At 41.9% G+C, this 16,132-nt stretch overlaps 1 protein-coding gene and 1 non-coding gene across 3 annotated transcripts in view; both read left to right on the top strand.

The window, feature by feature from the left end:
* The window catches only part of NSF (N-ethylmaleimide sensitive factor, vesicle fusing ATPase), a 183,369-nt gene that overhangs the window by 54,644 nt on the left and 112,593 nt on the right, over positions 1–16,132 (top strand). For both annotated transcript variants that reach the window (XM_008271641.5, XM_002719197.6), the window contains exons 6-8: positions 206–313; positions 742–817; positions 3,331–3,486. In XM_008271641.5, coding sequence (XP_008269863.3) covers positions 206–313; positions 742–817; positions 3,331–3,486 — 340 coding nt within the window. The remainder of the gene's footprint in view (positions 1–205; positions 314–741; positions 818–3,330; positions 3,487–16,132) is intronic.
* On the top strand, positions 11,338–11,443 carry LOC127484592 (U6 spliceosomal RNA). Its single transcript, XR_016224437.1, has one exon. It is a non-coding gene; the product is annotated as a U6 spliceosomal RNA (small nuclear RNA).

Below are 16,132 nucleotides of genomic sequence, written 5' to 3' on the forward strand. Positions count from 1 at the left end.
ATCCAGTGTCAGGTGCATGGCAGGTAATGAAGGTGAGTTCTCACTCCTCGTTGACTTTGTGAGTTGTGTGCTTGGAGAGCAGATGCAAGAGGGGGTACACAGGAGGAACCCGGTTTTCTGCATCTGGAAAACACTGGTATTGATTTGAGAATCAAGCCACTGCATCATGAAATAATTGTTTTTCCCTTACCTCTTTTCTTCACAGCTTGTGTTTAGCTTTAATGAAAAGCTTTTTGGTTTATTGGTGAAGGATATTGAAGCCATGGATCCTAGCATCCTGAAAGGAGAGCCTGCAACAGGGAAAAGACAGAAGGTCTGCATATTTCTAACATGCCTTATTAGATAAACTTTATGATTTAATTGTATGAGTTAATATAATTTTCCTAACTATTCTCCTACTCATTGATTTTTTTCATATTATATACTCTTAAAATAGTAGGCAGAAGAAATTACTTTCATAGTCAGTACTGTTAGCAAAATACAGCTTGAAGTATTACCTATTTTCAAACCAATGATAATTCAAATTTGCATGTGTACTTGTTATTCTAGTTGGATGCAGAAGAAAGGCATCATTGCAAAGATAGAGGCACTTAGGAATTGTAGAAGGTTGTTTTCAGAAAAGCAATTGTGACTCAGATGATAGAAAATTTGCATAAAAAGCCCCATTTCCCCTCGTTTTGGCTTGCTTTGAGATATTGGGAAGTGTGCTGTTAGGCTGCTCATTGTTGTCTTTCTGCACAGATCGAAGTGGGACTGGTTGTTGGAAACAGCCAAGTTGCATTTGAAAAAGCAGAAAATTCATCACTTAATCTTATTGGTAAGCTTGACAGTTTTTGAACATTTCTGAATGAAGGAGGACTATCTTTGTTATTGTATGTGACTCAACTACAGTGGTTTGCAGGTAAGGAGAGGTCTTTATAGAATCATAGGTGTCTCAAATTTGTTAGCTATGCTGATGAAAAAAATTAAAACCTTCCTCTGGATCAGCATTGTCCAATAGAAATAGAATGTGAACCACATATGTATTTCTTAATTTTGTAGGAGCCACAGTAAAAATAAGTAAAAAGAAGCAGTGAAATCAATTTTTAAATCAATTTTTTAATTTCTCATTTTGAAATAATTTTAGGCTTATATATGATTTGCAAAAATAGCTCAGAGAATCCCTGTTTTACTCTTCATAAACACTCAATTAAGATGTCAATCTGATATAATCCTAGTACAATGATCAAAACTAAGAAATTAACTTGGTTTCATGGCTGCTCACCAAAGTACAGACTTTATTTGGATTTCATTGGTTTTTCGTTATATCCTTTTCCTGTTCCATGGTTTCATTCATGATGGGATCACTTTGCATTTGTTATGTCTTGGTCTTCTCCAGTTTGTCAGTCCTCGGAATTTCATTATTTTATATGACCTTGAGAATTGGCCATTTTTTAGAATGTTCCTCACTTGGTTGCTATGTTAAATGAGATATCACCTCTGTAATTAAATGATGGACAGGTCAAGTCTTTCCCGCAGATTCATAGTTCAGTCCTACTTGTGTAGTTTAGTTCTGCTTTTCTTATATTAAAGCAGTGCAGCTTCGTCTCTCAAATCAGTCACCAGAATAGCAGTTGCATAGGTGGTAATCCTTCCTTCTGGCTGACTTGATCATGTTGGCATCTGTCCCAGTAGAAAGTAGAGGGTTTCCTTGACAGCACACCATCCTGCCTAGGACAACTTAACATTCTCTGATTGCGTGGCCTTTCTTGATCCCTAAATTGACATTCCCCCTATTATTTTTCCTAATTGTAAAATAAAATATTCCATAAAATGTGAATAGGCACTCAACTAAAAACAAGTTACCACCTAAAATTTGGTTTTATTTTCATACTGTTTTATAATTTGCTTAGCATGTATCAGGCATCTTAAAAATACCTTACAATGATTTTTCATGCTGCACAGACATGCTATTTTTATGGATATAGGATATATCATAATATATTATTTTTAATGATTTATTTATTTATTTGAAAGGCAAAGAGTTACAGAGAGGCAGAGGCAGAAAGAGAGAGAGAGAAGTCTTCCATCTGCTAGTTCACTCCCCAAATGACCACAATGGCTGGAGCTAGGCCAATCCAAAGCCAGGAGCCAGGAGCTTCTTCCAGGTCTCCTATGCAGGTGCAGGAGCCCAAGGACTTAGGCCAGTTTCTACTGCTTTTGCAGGCCATAGCAGAGAGCTGGATCGGAAGTGGAGTGGCTGGGTCTTGAACTGGCACTGCAGGTGGTGGTTTTACCAGCTACACCACAGCGCCAGCCCCCATAATCTATTATTGATCCGGTATGCCTATGAAGTGATTTTTTTAGTATTTTGTTTTTGTGCACCTTGTGTTAAGATGTCTTAAGGGAACTGCATAACTTTAATACAAATAATCCATGCATTTCCATGGAAAATAGTTACGTGGTAATTGGCATGCAGTAAATTTGGCCACAAGAGAGCAGTAGAGTACAAGAAAAGTGGTTTTTTGTTTTTTGTTTTTTTTTGATAGCTTCCTAAAGGGTATCTTAAGTCCATGACACTCTAATCATAACTTTACTATTTAGGATAAACTCTTGTTAATGTTATGTTTTCCTCCCTAGTTTAATAAAAACTGCATTTTACCTTTTGTGGTGGTGTTACAGAAGAGTGTACTGTGGTACTTTGTTCTTTGTGTCTGAGACTTGTGCTTCTCTTGAGTTCCTGTAGGTGGCACTCTGACTCTTAGGTTAGATCATTTTTTTCCTTGCAAAAGAATTTGTAAACGTGAATTTTGTAATCAGTAAAGTCCTTAGAATGATTTTAGACTTTTGTGTGCAAGTGAAGAAAAATAAAAAAGACATAAGATCAGCCATTCAGTGCATCATCTCAGGCTGAGGGGTTATAAGCTTAATCAAGATAAATATGCTTGTTTTTAAATACGTGTGCTTTAGGAGTCTTGAGAGACTGCTGGATTTCACTTGCATTTCAGCAACTAACTAGTGTTGTTTTCATTAAATAGGTATATAGTGTTTCTTCTGATTAGCCAAGGTAGTTTGGTTACATTAAAGGTTACTGAAACCAAGCTCCATGGATTGATTACAAATAGACCACAGCAGAGCTGGTCATTTTGAAAATGTGTTGTGTCCATAAATGGGCCCAAAGTCAACAACACAATAAACTCATCCCTGTTAGAAAACCAGCTCAAAGTATGTTCATCTCCGTGTAAGGGGAGCGTTTCTTTATTCATTAGGATGCCTGGGGAGTTCTGTCTGTCTGCTTACCCTTACTGATGAAGTTTTTGTTTCACATTTGATTGTGTTTGTTTGACACAGGCAAGGCTAAAACCAAGGAAAATCGCCAATCCATCATCAATCCTGACTGGAACTTTGAAAAAATGGGAATCGGGGGTTTGGACAAGGAATTCTCAGATATCTTTCGACGAGCGTTTGCTTCTCGAGTATTCCCCCCAGAGATTGTGGAGCAGATGGGTGAGTTTCAGAAGGAAACACTGATCAAATCTTGTGCTACTAAAAATTGTATTAATGTGATGAGAATTCCTTTTCAGTACATTGGAAATTATTTTTCAGACCTGCCAAAGTATTTTTCTATTTTAACTTCTAAAAAAAAAAAACAAAACAGAAAAAAGATGTTCGCTGAAAAACTTTCACAATATTAGGACTTTTAAAATTACATTTTATTAGGGAATCACAGAAATGATATTTGTGGTTGCTCCATTTTATTTATTATATTAGAGTGCGTTACTATCGAGCATATTTAGAGAGAGGCACTGTGGGTCAGACTTATGCTGCCGAGTCAGGGCTGTGTGTCGGCTTGTAGACGCTGTTGCGAGAGCGACTGCTGCCGCTGTGGACTGTGCTCCTGCATTGCCCGATTAGTGCCTCCTCATACCTACTAAATGCATGCCTGGCACATTCTTATATTAGATAAGTTTGATCCAAAAAGACAAATGCGGAATATGTGTAGTGGTTTGCATATTTCAAACAAAGAAATGCTGTATTCATTTATCACTTTCTTCTTGAAGGCTTATTTAATTTATCTGTGTGAAGTGACTTTATTTGCCCACTGGAAATGCTGTCATGTCTGTTTTCATATCCATATCATACATTGGATTGGAATGTGAGCAACAGAATATCTGAGAAAGGAATTTATAACATAACAGCTTCTGGCAGACTATTAGCGTAAAAACAGAATCTAAAAAAAATGGAAGGAATAAGAAAATATGACTCCTCTCACTCCCATCATTCTTTATCTTTAAATTGCTACTGGGAGATAAAAGTATATTAATCATGGTGGGGTAAGAAATGCTTTCTAGGCACTAAGTGCCTGGATTGTATTAGCCTCCTATTGTTGGTAGCTTTTCTGCCTGGTCGCTCACTGATAAATTACAGGCACAGCACACACCTGTTCACTGGGTAAAGGTCGAGTTTGGAATTGGATTAAGAGAAAATGACAGAGACCCTCATCACCTGAGTTTTATACACCTTGAAATGGCAATAATGTACTTTTTATCTGAAAGATACAAAGGCCAAGTCCATAAAAAACAGACTTCTAATTTGGAAAACAGTAAGAAATGTGGGTGCTCACTATCTCTGTAATGTGTCTTTGAGACACGGTAATTCCATAAAATTTCATGGAAGTACAGGTTAAGGATAGTTTGGGTAAAAGCAGAGATAACGGGATGATTCCAATGTTCAGAGTTATTCTCCTGGTTTCAGAACTGAGACTTGATATGGAAAGAGTCTGATGATTCTGTTTCTTTGAATGTTTATCCTGTCCAGCCAACAAGTAGAAAACAACTGCTTCTGTAGTCAGCGCTTTTAATTAGATTATAAACACTTTCCCACTCTTGGGGAGCTATTGGGGAGTCTGTGGAGATGTTGGTTTCCTGTTTGTGCATTATCCAGACCCTGACACCCTCTTTCTCCAGGTAGGGGTAGCTAATGGGTAGAGGAGTAAAACTCCTGTCAGTCACCCAGGGCTGACTCGGTCTCTGATACTCACATTTATTTGGTTGAATTATAGGAGTAGCTTTTTGTAGTTGTTCAGGTACATTTTGACTAAGAGCTCTGGGCTTGAATTTTATGGGTGCTTCTGTCCAGAACCTTTTATAATACTTTTTAAAAAGTCACACTTTTTTAGTTTGGCTTTTCTTTTTCTTTTCTTTTCTTTTTTTTTTCTTTTTTTTTTTTTTTTCCAATCAAAAAGCATGTGTCGTCAATTTAATTAAAAGACAGCTAGTGTAGAGCTACCTTGGCTTTGAGCTGGATTGAAAAACATTCTGAATGAAACCTCTGAGTGTCTAAAAAAACATGAAGCTGTGTTTTTTAATGATTGATTGGGAAATAAGTTGCTACTTTTGTACAGACTATAAATAAAATTATATTTTAAGTCTTTCTTATGCAAGCCCTGTGTTCCTTTACTTTGCCTGATGGGAACAGAATTGGCTACTTTTTTCCTCATTCTTTGTTAACTAAGTAGACAAATTTGTAGAGTTTTGGGATTCAGTTGAATTAGGTGTGTCTGGTTAATTCAAATTTTAAAAAGATTAGAAAACAATGATTTAGGTTATGGAGCTTTTTAATTTTCTTTTAAGCAGAGAATTTTCCCTTTTGGCTTGAGACCAAATTATGTCTTCACCATAGAGTCTGGAGTTAAGTCTAGTTTGTAAGCAGGAATCCTCCTAAGTGGATTTGTTTGCCTACATATCAATTATTCAAATTTGCAGAGTGATAAATTTAGGATTCTGTTCTGTCATTGTGTTTATGAGGCTGATAGTTAATGCTTTTAGGTAATTAGTTCTTGCTTTTTCTTATAAAACTTCATGTTGCCTTTTCAGAATTAAAAGTACAGTTGTGGCACATCTAAAATGTTGCCAGTGAGTGAGGAGGACTGAATGACTTGACCAGGGGTGCACACTTAAGTGGTAGAACGTGTGAGCTGGGTTGTCATGGTGTTGCCTCTCTTAGTTTCCCTCCTGAATTACTCTCAAGTACATAAGTACACCTTCCTGGTTTTGTTACATTTTTCTAGAATTAAAATCAAGGAAATCCTTAAAGGGGATAGAATTCAAATAAAGCTCTATAGGCAAAGGAATGAGGGCCATGTGTAGAAAATGAAAACGATTACCTAGGGAGAATATCAATTTATATTTTTGTTTTTGTTGTTTGAAGCCATGTTAACTATTTACTTTTTCCTCGCCTGTGACAGTTCGACCCCTTAAACCCTACTGAGGCAGCCCTTCTTGGAGGTGTGCAAAAGCATTGCCAAAGGAAACGAGACCAGTCCTTTGCATGTACTGAGTGCAAACACACATGCAGTTAGAATGTCCTGTAGCCCCTCCCATCACAGATGTTTAGCAAGGGATTCCTGCTTGTCTTTACTTTGTGGAACAATAGAAGCAGGGCGGTTTGAGTCCCAGGGTAGCAATGTGAGCATCCCAGGCAGGTGTCTGGAGATGGAGATGAGTCAGTCCAGCAGCTGATTGCTGTCCATGCACACACCCAGCTGACAGTTGAGTGTGTACTTCTGTCCAGATGTGAGCCACACTTACTCCCCTGCACACAGTTTTGTGGAGAGCGCTCGGGATAAATAAATGATTGATCACCTCAGTTCTCGCTGTAGCTCTTTTGTTGGCAACGATAGAGTTTTTTTTTTTTTTTTTTTTTTTTTTTTTTTGACAGGCAGAGTGGACAGTGAGAGAGAGAGACAGAGAGAGAAAGGTCTTCCTTTTCGCCGTTGGTTCACCCTCCAATGGCCGCCGCTGCAGCCGGCGCACCGCGCTGATCCTGGCAGGAGCCAGGAGCCAGGTGCTTTTCCTGGTCTCCCATGGGGTGCAGGGCCCAAGCACCTGGGCCATCCTCCACTGCACTCCCTGGCCATAGCAGAGAGCTGGCCTGGAAGAGGGGCAACCGGGACAGAATCCGGCGCCCCAACCGGGACTAGAACCCGGTGTGCCGGCGCCGCAAGGTGGAGGATTAGCCTATTGAGCCACGGCGCCGGCTAACGATAGAGTTTCTGCAGTGAAACTTCATTTTCAGCATCCCTGGCAGTGATCTCCGAATCACAAATGTCAAAGCAAAAACCCAAATTCTTTTCCTGAACAGTGGAATAATTGTTAAAGAGTTAATTAGAGACTCTTAGTGTAGTCCTGGGAATAGGGTCAGGTTTTCCCAAGGCAGGGGGCTTTGGCAGAAGAGGTAGAAGGGAAAGGGGGTAGAGAGTGAGGGCCCTGGCCCCTCTCTTTCCAGGCTCTGTGGGCTGTGGATGTCCAGGCCACCTAGCGGGCAGGAAAGCCCCTTGTTGTGGTCTTGTGCCCCGGTCTTTGAAACTGACACTGTGTTCGTCTTGGTTCCCTCTCCTCTGTGCCTCCCTCTCTAAGCCCATTTCAATCTGTATTTTTAAAGTTTCTTTTGAAATTCAAGAGGAAAGCAACTCTTCTCTGATATCATAAGTGAAACTGCAGCTCCTCTGTGAAGTGGGGCTGCTGAGAAGATAAGGAGCCTTTCAGTCGCACGCAGACATCTTTCACATGCTAAGAACAGTGCAAATAAAACAGAGTGGAAGAAAGGGCACTAGGGTTTTGTGCATGCCATATTTGGGAGAGAGGGAGTTCTTGCTAAGATTAACATAAACACTGACACTCTTAAAATGCATTTTCACACCCCCACTCACGAGGGGAGATTGCAATTTAAATGGGGGTTAAGACATCTAGCCGAACTCCAGGGCTCTGTAAAAGGAACCCTAAGGCTAAAGAGCTTATCTGAAATTTGAAAAAAAATGAAGCTTTCTGACATTCATCTTTTTTCCTTGTATTAGTCATAACTTGCTTTTCAGCTATATTTTAGGTTTTGAATGCCAAGCTGACATCTGTTCAAGTCTGCCGGTAATTTATTAGCAGAGGAAAGGAAAGCAGTTGCTCACTAGTATGAGATGCAAACTCCCTTCTGACTGTCCACCAAGTGCTGGTAGATAATACCTGGATACGGGAAAGTAAGAATGTTCCAATTCAAACTGCACGTTGGGAAAGCTATAAAGTTTTTATTTGTTTTGGCTTTTTTTTTAATTAGAAGAAAAAATGGATTATTACCATGTGATTTCCACAATCTCTAGAGCAGGATTTAAAAAGCATATAAAAACACCATAGGTAACTGCAGAAATTGAAATATTTTTTACCTTGTATTAATTTTTCCATTGGTTTATTGGCTTTAATTGAAGTTAAATTTATGTTTGAATACAAATAATGTAGTTAGGCCTAGATGTCAAAGCTAAGCTATATGTAAATTCAGCTGGCATTTTTTTCTTAATGACTTTAAGAAGAAAATCTTTTGGAGGACAGTGCTGTCAACAGAGTCCCCAGTGGGTTAGGTTTTCTAGAAGCTGCAGTTGGTTTACTACAAAGTTGAAGTCTGAGCGTTAACCTGAGTGCCCACCAATAAGGAGACGACAGAATAAACTGTGGCACACCCTCATTGTGGAACACAGAGGACCAGATCTTAAAATGATAGCTCCAAACAGAACAGATACGCTTGTGTTGATACAAATGTGTAAAACCGAAAGTGAATGCATTACACAAGTTTCTAGGAGCACACATCAAAATGAAAAACGTGGTTACTTCTGTGATAGCAAGTTGGGGAGGGGAAAACTTGTTTCACTGTTACACACCCATGTCTGAGTGGGCACTGCTAATGTATAACTTAAAAAGCAATCAAACAAGAGGATAGTATCGGGCCGTTTCTCCCTCGGGACAGTTCCACCGTCAGCACAGAAAGAGAGCAGGGTGCAGGTTTGTTCAAATGCCTCTGGGAAGTCTTCTGTGAAGAGTGCAGAGAAGAGGGCCTGGATTCTGAGGTCTTCGTGGCTGTCCCTTAGGATGGGCGGAAGTGCCTTCCTATTCTGCTTAAAAGAGAAGAACAGTTTCTGGATAAGTAACAATCTACTTCCTCCCAGTACTTTCTGCAGTATAGTAATAAGCAGAAGTCCTTTGTCATCCCTCAAAACCTGGGAATCCAGGCCTTTCAGCAGCTGAAGCGGCGTTGGAGAGGAGAGTGGGAAATGGTGACTTGGACGTGTGTCTGGTATCTGAGGAACTACACACATTTTGTAGCAGTCTTAACCATTCATTCTATTGAGAAATGGTTGCTTGTGACTTTTTTTTTTTTTTTTTAAATTTAATTTGAAAGAGTTAGAGGGAGAGACAGAGGAGTCTTCCATCTGCTGGTTCACTCTCCAGGCGACCTCAACTGTCAGTGCTGGGCCAGGCTGACGCCAGGAGCTTCATCTGGGTCTCCCGTGTGGGTGGCAGGGGCCCAGCACTTGGGCCATCTTGTGCAGCTTTTCCTAAACCATTAGGGAACTGAATTGCAAGTGGAGCAGCCGGGGTGCAAACTAACACCCACGTGGGGATGCCAGCATCCACTGCTGGCCCCGCCACTACACAGGCTCCCGCTTGTGCCCGCTAATGTGCAGTGGCTGGTGATTTCTCCTGCTTTACTTTCATGCTCAGATTGGTAAGGATAATGATGAAAAGTTCATTCTTACCTAGTTCCAGATGCCATTCTAAGTGCTTTACTTCACTTACTGCTTTGTTTTTTGTTTTTTTTTTTTTTTTTTTTTTTTTTTTTTTTTAAGATTTATTTATTTATTTGAAAGAGAGAGGCAGAGAGAGAGAGAGAGAGAGGTCTTTGATCTGCTGGTTCACTCCCCGGATGGCAAGAGCTGCGCTGATCCAAAGCCAGGAACTTCTTCCGGGTCTCCCACATGGGTGCAGGGGCCCAAGGACTTGGGCCATCTTCCACGACTTTCCCAGGCCACAGCAGAGAGCTGGATCAGAAGTGGAGCAGCCAGGACTCGAACTGCCATCAACTCCTCATGTCTCATGAAATCAGGACAACTTGAATGTACCAGATTACTAGAAAAGTGGTTTATTTACAATGCACAGGACAGCCAATCCCTGTGCCAAATAATTATCTGGCCCAAAATGTCAGTGGTGTCATGGCTAAAAAAAAAAACCTTGGTTAGATTAAAGGCTACCTCAGAGGCCATTTCAGAGGTCTCTGTGGGTTTTCAGGAGAGGACAGGATAATGGTTAAGGTCAAGGACTCTGAGGGCAGACTGCCAGGGTTCAAATCTAAATCTAACACTAACTATGGCTTTCAAATAAAGTACTTACCCTTTGTGAGAGTCAGTTTCCCACCCCATAAAATGAGGACAGTATACTCTCTACCTCATAAGGTCACTGTGAGGATTGAGTAAATTAAAATACAAAACACGGGGCCAGCGCTGTGGCATAATGGATAAAGCCGCTGCCTGCAGTGCCAGCATCCCATATGGGCACCAGTTCAAGTCCTGGCTGCTCCATTTCTGATCCAGCTCTCTGCTGTGGCCTGGGAAAGCAGTAGAAGATGGCCCAAGTGCTTGGGCCTCTGCACCCACCTGGGAGAACTGGAAGACGCTCCTGGCTCCCGGCTTCAGATCGGCCCAGCTCCGGCCGTTGTGGTCAATTGGGGAGTAAACCAGCAGATGGAAAACCTCTCTCTCTCCCCTCCTCTCTTTGTGTAACTCTGACTTTCAAGTAAATAAATAAACTTAAAAATAAAAACAAAAAAAAATAAGTTGTGTTGTTGAAATCTGTGAATCAAGAGATGAGGACTGGGGCCAGTGTTTTGGCACAGTGGGTAAAGTCGTTGCAGTGCTGGCATCCCGTATGGGCGTTGGTCACATCCCAGCTGCTCCACTTCCAATCCAGCTCCCTGCTAATGGCCTGGGAGAAGCAGCAGAAGATGGCCCACGTTCTTGGATCCTCCTACCCACATGGGAGACCTAGAAGAAGCTTCTGACTTATGGTTCCTGGCTTTGGATTGGCCCAGGCCCAGCTATTACGGCCATGTGGGGAGTAAACCTGTGGATGGAAGACCTCTGTCTGTCCCTCTCTTTCTCTGTAACTCTCTGACTTTCAAATAAATAATTTTTTGGAGCCTTTTTGGTAAGTGTTGTCCCTGTTAGATCTTCATAGACAAACTCAGGTGCTTCTCCTATGCTTCCTCCACACCAACTGTACACTTAGAATCTAGTGGTGTTTTCATGTATTACAATTGGTCATTTCACTCCTGGGGCTGGGTAGGACCTGCTCTGTGCTTTACAGGGTGTTTAGCAGCATCTTATCCACTCTGTGGTGACAATATCCTCTCCTCCCAGGTGACAATTCAAAATGTCTCCCTGGATGGGAAAATTACACAGCTTCAACAGCCACTGCTTAAAGGCCTTCCAAAGCACAACCATAATGTCCTTTTAAAAAAAAAAAAAAAAGATTTATGTATTTAGTGCTCGTTTCAGCAGCACGTATACTAAAATTGGAACGATACAGAGAAGATTAGCATGGCCTCTGTGCAAGATGACACGCAAATTTGTGAAGCGTTAAAAAAAAAAAAGATTTTTAAAATTTATTTGGAAAGCAGAGTTATGGAGAAGCAGAGAGAGAGAGAGAGACAAGTCTTCTATCCACAGGATCACTCCCCCAAATGGCTGCAATGGCCAGAACTGAGCCAATTCGAAGCCAGGAGCTTCTTCCAGGTCTCCCAAGGACTTGGGCCATTTTCTGCTGCTTTCCCAGGCCATAACAGAGAGCTGGATCAGAAATGAAACATCTAGGACTCGAACTGGTGCACATATGGAATGCCAGCACCGCAGGCAGAGGCTTTATCTGCTACACCACAGCGCAGGCCCCGATAATGTCCTTTTTTTTTATTTTTTATTTTTTATTTTTGACAGGCAGAGTGGACAGTGAGAGAGAGAGACAGAGAGAAAGGTCTTCCTTTACCGTTGGTTCACCCTCCAATGGCCACTGCGGCCAGCGCGCTGCAGCCGGCGCACCATGCTGATCCAAGCCAGGAGCCAGGTGCTCCTCCTGGTCTCCCATGCGGGTGCAGGGCCCAAGCACTTGGGCCATCCTCCACTGCACTCCCGATCCAGAGCAGAGAGCTGGCCTGGAAGAGAAGCGACCAGGACAGAACCGGCGCCCCAACCAGTATTAGAACCTGGGGTGCCGGCGCCACAAAGTGGAGGATTAGCCTATTGAGCCACGGCGCCGGCCCCGATAATATCCTTTTAATCCTTGTATTATCAACATCAACATGCAGTCTGCAGCCTGAGTTAGATTGAGAACCACTGTTACCAGTCTATGATAAGATGAAGTTGTCGCTCCCCCTCTTCGTGGAGGAGCAACACAGGACCCTGCGCTGTTCTTTTGTCTGCTCGGCCCTCCCCGGGTTTGCTGCTGGTTCTTCCCGGGTTGGCTACTATCCCTTCCACCTCCGTGGAAGGGCAGTTCCCCCTGGCCGCATTCCCCACTTCCGCAGGGGAGCGGCACACCGCCGGCCGGCTCTTCTCGGGGGCTGCACAGGTGTTCCTTCAGCTAGATGTTCCCCATAGATGTTCCCGGTGCATGCCGTCTCTCTCCTCCTTTATAGTCCTCCTCCGCCAATCCTAACTCGGCTGCCCACACGCCGAGTACGCTGCTCTCCTCCAATCAGGAGCAAGTCCTACAGTTTATTAGTTGAACTGGAGGCAGCTGTGCGGAAGCTGTTTACTTCTCTCCCAGCGCCATATTGTGGGAGAGCAGATGCATAGAATAAGTCCTAATTCGAGTAACTTAGTCTAGTCCGGATTGCTCCCCACAGAAGTTGACATTGAGAGTGAACAATTCGAAATTTTTATAGCAATTTGACATTTCCACATTGTTTTAAAATAGTATTTTACAAAAGTACTGGTCACACAGCTGGTTCTGAACCTAGGAGAAGAAAGAAGAACCTATGTAAATAGTTGCTAAATGATTAAGTTTTTGAACAAATGATTGAAACAGGGAGTCTTGGCAGAATTTTCAGCAATGGAATAAAGCAGTAAAAGTTGGCGTTTGGGTGGTAATTAGATTATTCTGAATGTAAATGATTGCCCTAGTGAGGGGGGTGAAGGACTGAATAGTCTAGGTAGCCAATAGACTGTGATGGTCCGGTAGTGTGGTACTTGGAACCTTGATGAGGATTGCGGCAATGAAATTGGCTAGATTTAGGTATTGTGGTGTCGGGCGTGGAGGTGGGACTTGGATGGTGTGGGAAAAGATTGGAAGGTAAGAGACTTTGGAGGACCTAGTTTTGGGGAGTGGGAAATGCTGCATGGATTTCCAACAGCAGGAAAAGAAACTGGAAGCTGAACTGAAGAGAGAGGAGTTACCAGCTGTGGACGCTGGCCTCGATCTGCCTGGACGTGTTGAAGCTCAGTTTTCACTTTCCTTCCTGGAAATATCCTTTTTACTGGGCTTCTCTTGCACCAGGGTTTTCCTTTTACCTCTCTGGCCTTCCCTTTTCAGTCTCATTTGTGTCACTTAAGATATTGGGGTTCCTCAGGAGTCTGTCCTAGACCTGCTCCTTTCTTCCCTGTGTGATTCTCCCCCCGAGTGATCGTATCCATTTCCACGGCAGCCATCGCTGTCTTTCCTCTGATGGATCTCAACTAACACACATCCTCTGCCAGCCTCAGATCAGAGCTCTGGCTGGCTCGTGATTCCACGGTGGGTTCAGGACCAAACTCGGCTGCACCCTCCGCCCTCCCTGGTCACGCTTCTCCGCTGTGCTTCCTGTCTGCCGCCTTTTCCTCTTCCCCGTTTCTGGTGTGTCACAGAACAGGCTCTTCTGCCATCTGCCCACTGTCCCCAGTGGTCCAGTGCTCTCCATCTCCCTTCAGGACGACGTTACACATTGATGAATCGCTCGCTCAGCCTTCAGCCTTGCCCGTCTGTAATCCATTCTCCACACTGTAACTGGAGTGATTTTTATAAAAAGGCAAGTCCGATCCTGTCACTCCACTGGTTCAAACCCTTTAGTAGCTCCCCTTAACTCCGTCCGTGGTTTACAAGCCCTGTGTGATCTGGCAGCTGCCAAACCTTCCCACCTTGTCTCTGGGCCCGTGCCCCTCCCCCCAGCTCTGGGTTCCAGCCAGCCTGTGCTATTTTCAGTTGCTCCAGTTTGCCATGCTCCTGTCTCTTCCCTCTGTAGCTAGGGCATGTTTTCACCATCTTTTTGTCCAATTCCTGTTCATCCTTCAGGCCACAGCTTTGATCTCACTTTGTCCAGAAAGCATTGGCTTTTCCTCTGTGTCCCAGTAATTCCACGTGTCCTTTTATGCATTATTATGATTGCTTATTACGTATCTCTATGCCACGCCCTGTCCCCATATCTCTACCTCACAAACATAATGTAAATTAAAAAAGAAAGGCCTTGTTTATCTAGTCACTAGTGTCACTTCCACTCCTGGCATGGGGCCTGGCTCTTAATATAAGTTTTTAGGAAATGAATAAATGCCAATAACTTAATTAATCTTGATTAATTAAGTGGAATATTTAGATAGTTAGACCCAAGCTCTGCCTTCAAGATTCTTAGAGTCTAGGAAGCCCTCTTAGGCCACAGCATTTGAGAAAAACACTATATTTTGCACCTCCCAGAACAGTATTATATAGAACATAAGACACATTGTGAACCACATCAGCAAAGGAGGCCATATGTAGAAACAGCAGAAGCAATGAAGATGTGAATAAAGACTGAGCCATGTCTTTGAAAAGTTGGAGTCGGGGTGATATGGATCCTCTTAGATTTTTTCCTAAATCTAGTGGTTTTTAGTGCTTAAGGGAAGTGGGTCCTAAACTGCCTGAGCCTTGATACCCTTGCTTGCAGAATTATTCGTTGGTGGGCTTATTGTGAATGTAGCATTTATGTGGGTGAGTTTTGTAACTCAGTGCCTGGCTGACTAAAGCTGTCCATAGGTGGTAGTTTATTGATGGTACTGTTATTGCCAAGAGATGCTTTTATGGCTCTAGAAAAGGTAAAAATCTATAATGCAGTCCCTTTAATCAAATGTTAATATATGTTTCCTTTTTATCTTGTGTTACTGTTGGCTATAGTTAACTCCTGAGATTATCCTCTTTTTCCTGTTTTGTAATTAGCCATTTTGAACAGTGTTTGTTGATAAGGTAGTCAAGGGGACACTTGGAAATATCTTTTCTTTATTTGTGAACTCATACTTTGGCTGATTTATATTTACTTTTTATCACATTCCATCAGAGAGGAGCTGATAAATGCCCTAGCACTTCTATAAATCTTGTCAGTTTCTTATACTTGATATACTGACTTGGAAAAACAACAGCCATCTTGATAGACATAGTGGAGAATAGGCTGTTGGGGTGACGGGAAGTAGAAGACAGAATTAGCAATAATATTAGCGAAAAGCTACTCGAAACATAAACATTACTATGTAGGAGAATACTTCCACCACGATTTAAACAAGACTTTCCTTGGAACTGCATGATTTGTTACTTGGAACAATCTGTCTTTACCATGTATAATATGTTCATTCTTTAAAAAAAACAAAAACCTATAAGAAACTTGGGTTGGTTTTCACTTTTTGAAGAATTAACATGGTGTTCTTTCAGGTTTTAAAGAGTACATAACCATAAATTCCTTGCATGTACCATTTTACAAAGAAGACATTGAAAGTTATTGTAGATAATTTATCAAATACTCAAAGATGTATTTGAGACTTTGAGTTCTTCACAATGCTTCTGGCTCTAATACAGTATTTTTCCTCTGGGCAAATAATAGTTTGAGTCCTGTTTTACATCAGAGGTATTCAAATTTATCCTAATAATTTGATTTTTAAAAATGTATCTAGAATCTTGTCATGAGGAAGAAATCCTAACAAGCCCTAAGAGCCCCTTGATAATGATTAGTCGCCATAGAATGAACCTATAATTAGCATGCTGCTAATTTACACATTGGCCATATGCAGTCAAATCTCAAATATACATGGAAGAAGTATTCACATTATAGATATATTAATGCAGTCCATGGACATGTTGATCCACGTATGTTCTTTTGCTCAACACTTTCCCTGTGTTACTAACTTCTCTTTGCTGGTGTTTCTGCTTTTCTGGCTGCTGCCTGAGAACTCTGTCTTCCTCCATGACTTTCTTCAGGTAGCCAGGTGTGACTGATGAGCTTAGAGAGAAAGAGGTAGGGAAAACTCACTTAACTGAGTTTCAAATTCTTTTCGGTCTTACTTCCTTTATTC

This window comes from Oryctolagus cuniculus, chromosome 17 (assembly GCF_051225735.1).
Source record: "Oryctolagus cuniculus isolate XC-2025 breed Fujian yellow rabbit chromosome 17, ASM5122573v1, whole genome shotgun sequence".
Classification (NCBI taxonomy): Eukaryota; Metazoa; Chordata; class Mammalia; order Lagomorpha; family Leporidae; genus Oryctolagus; species Oryctolagus cuniculus.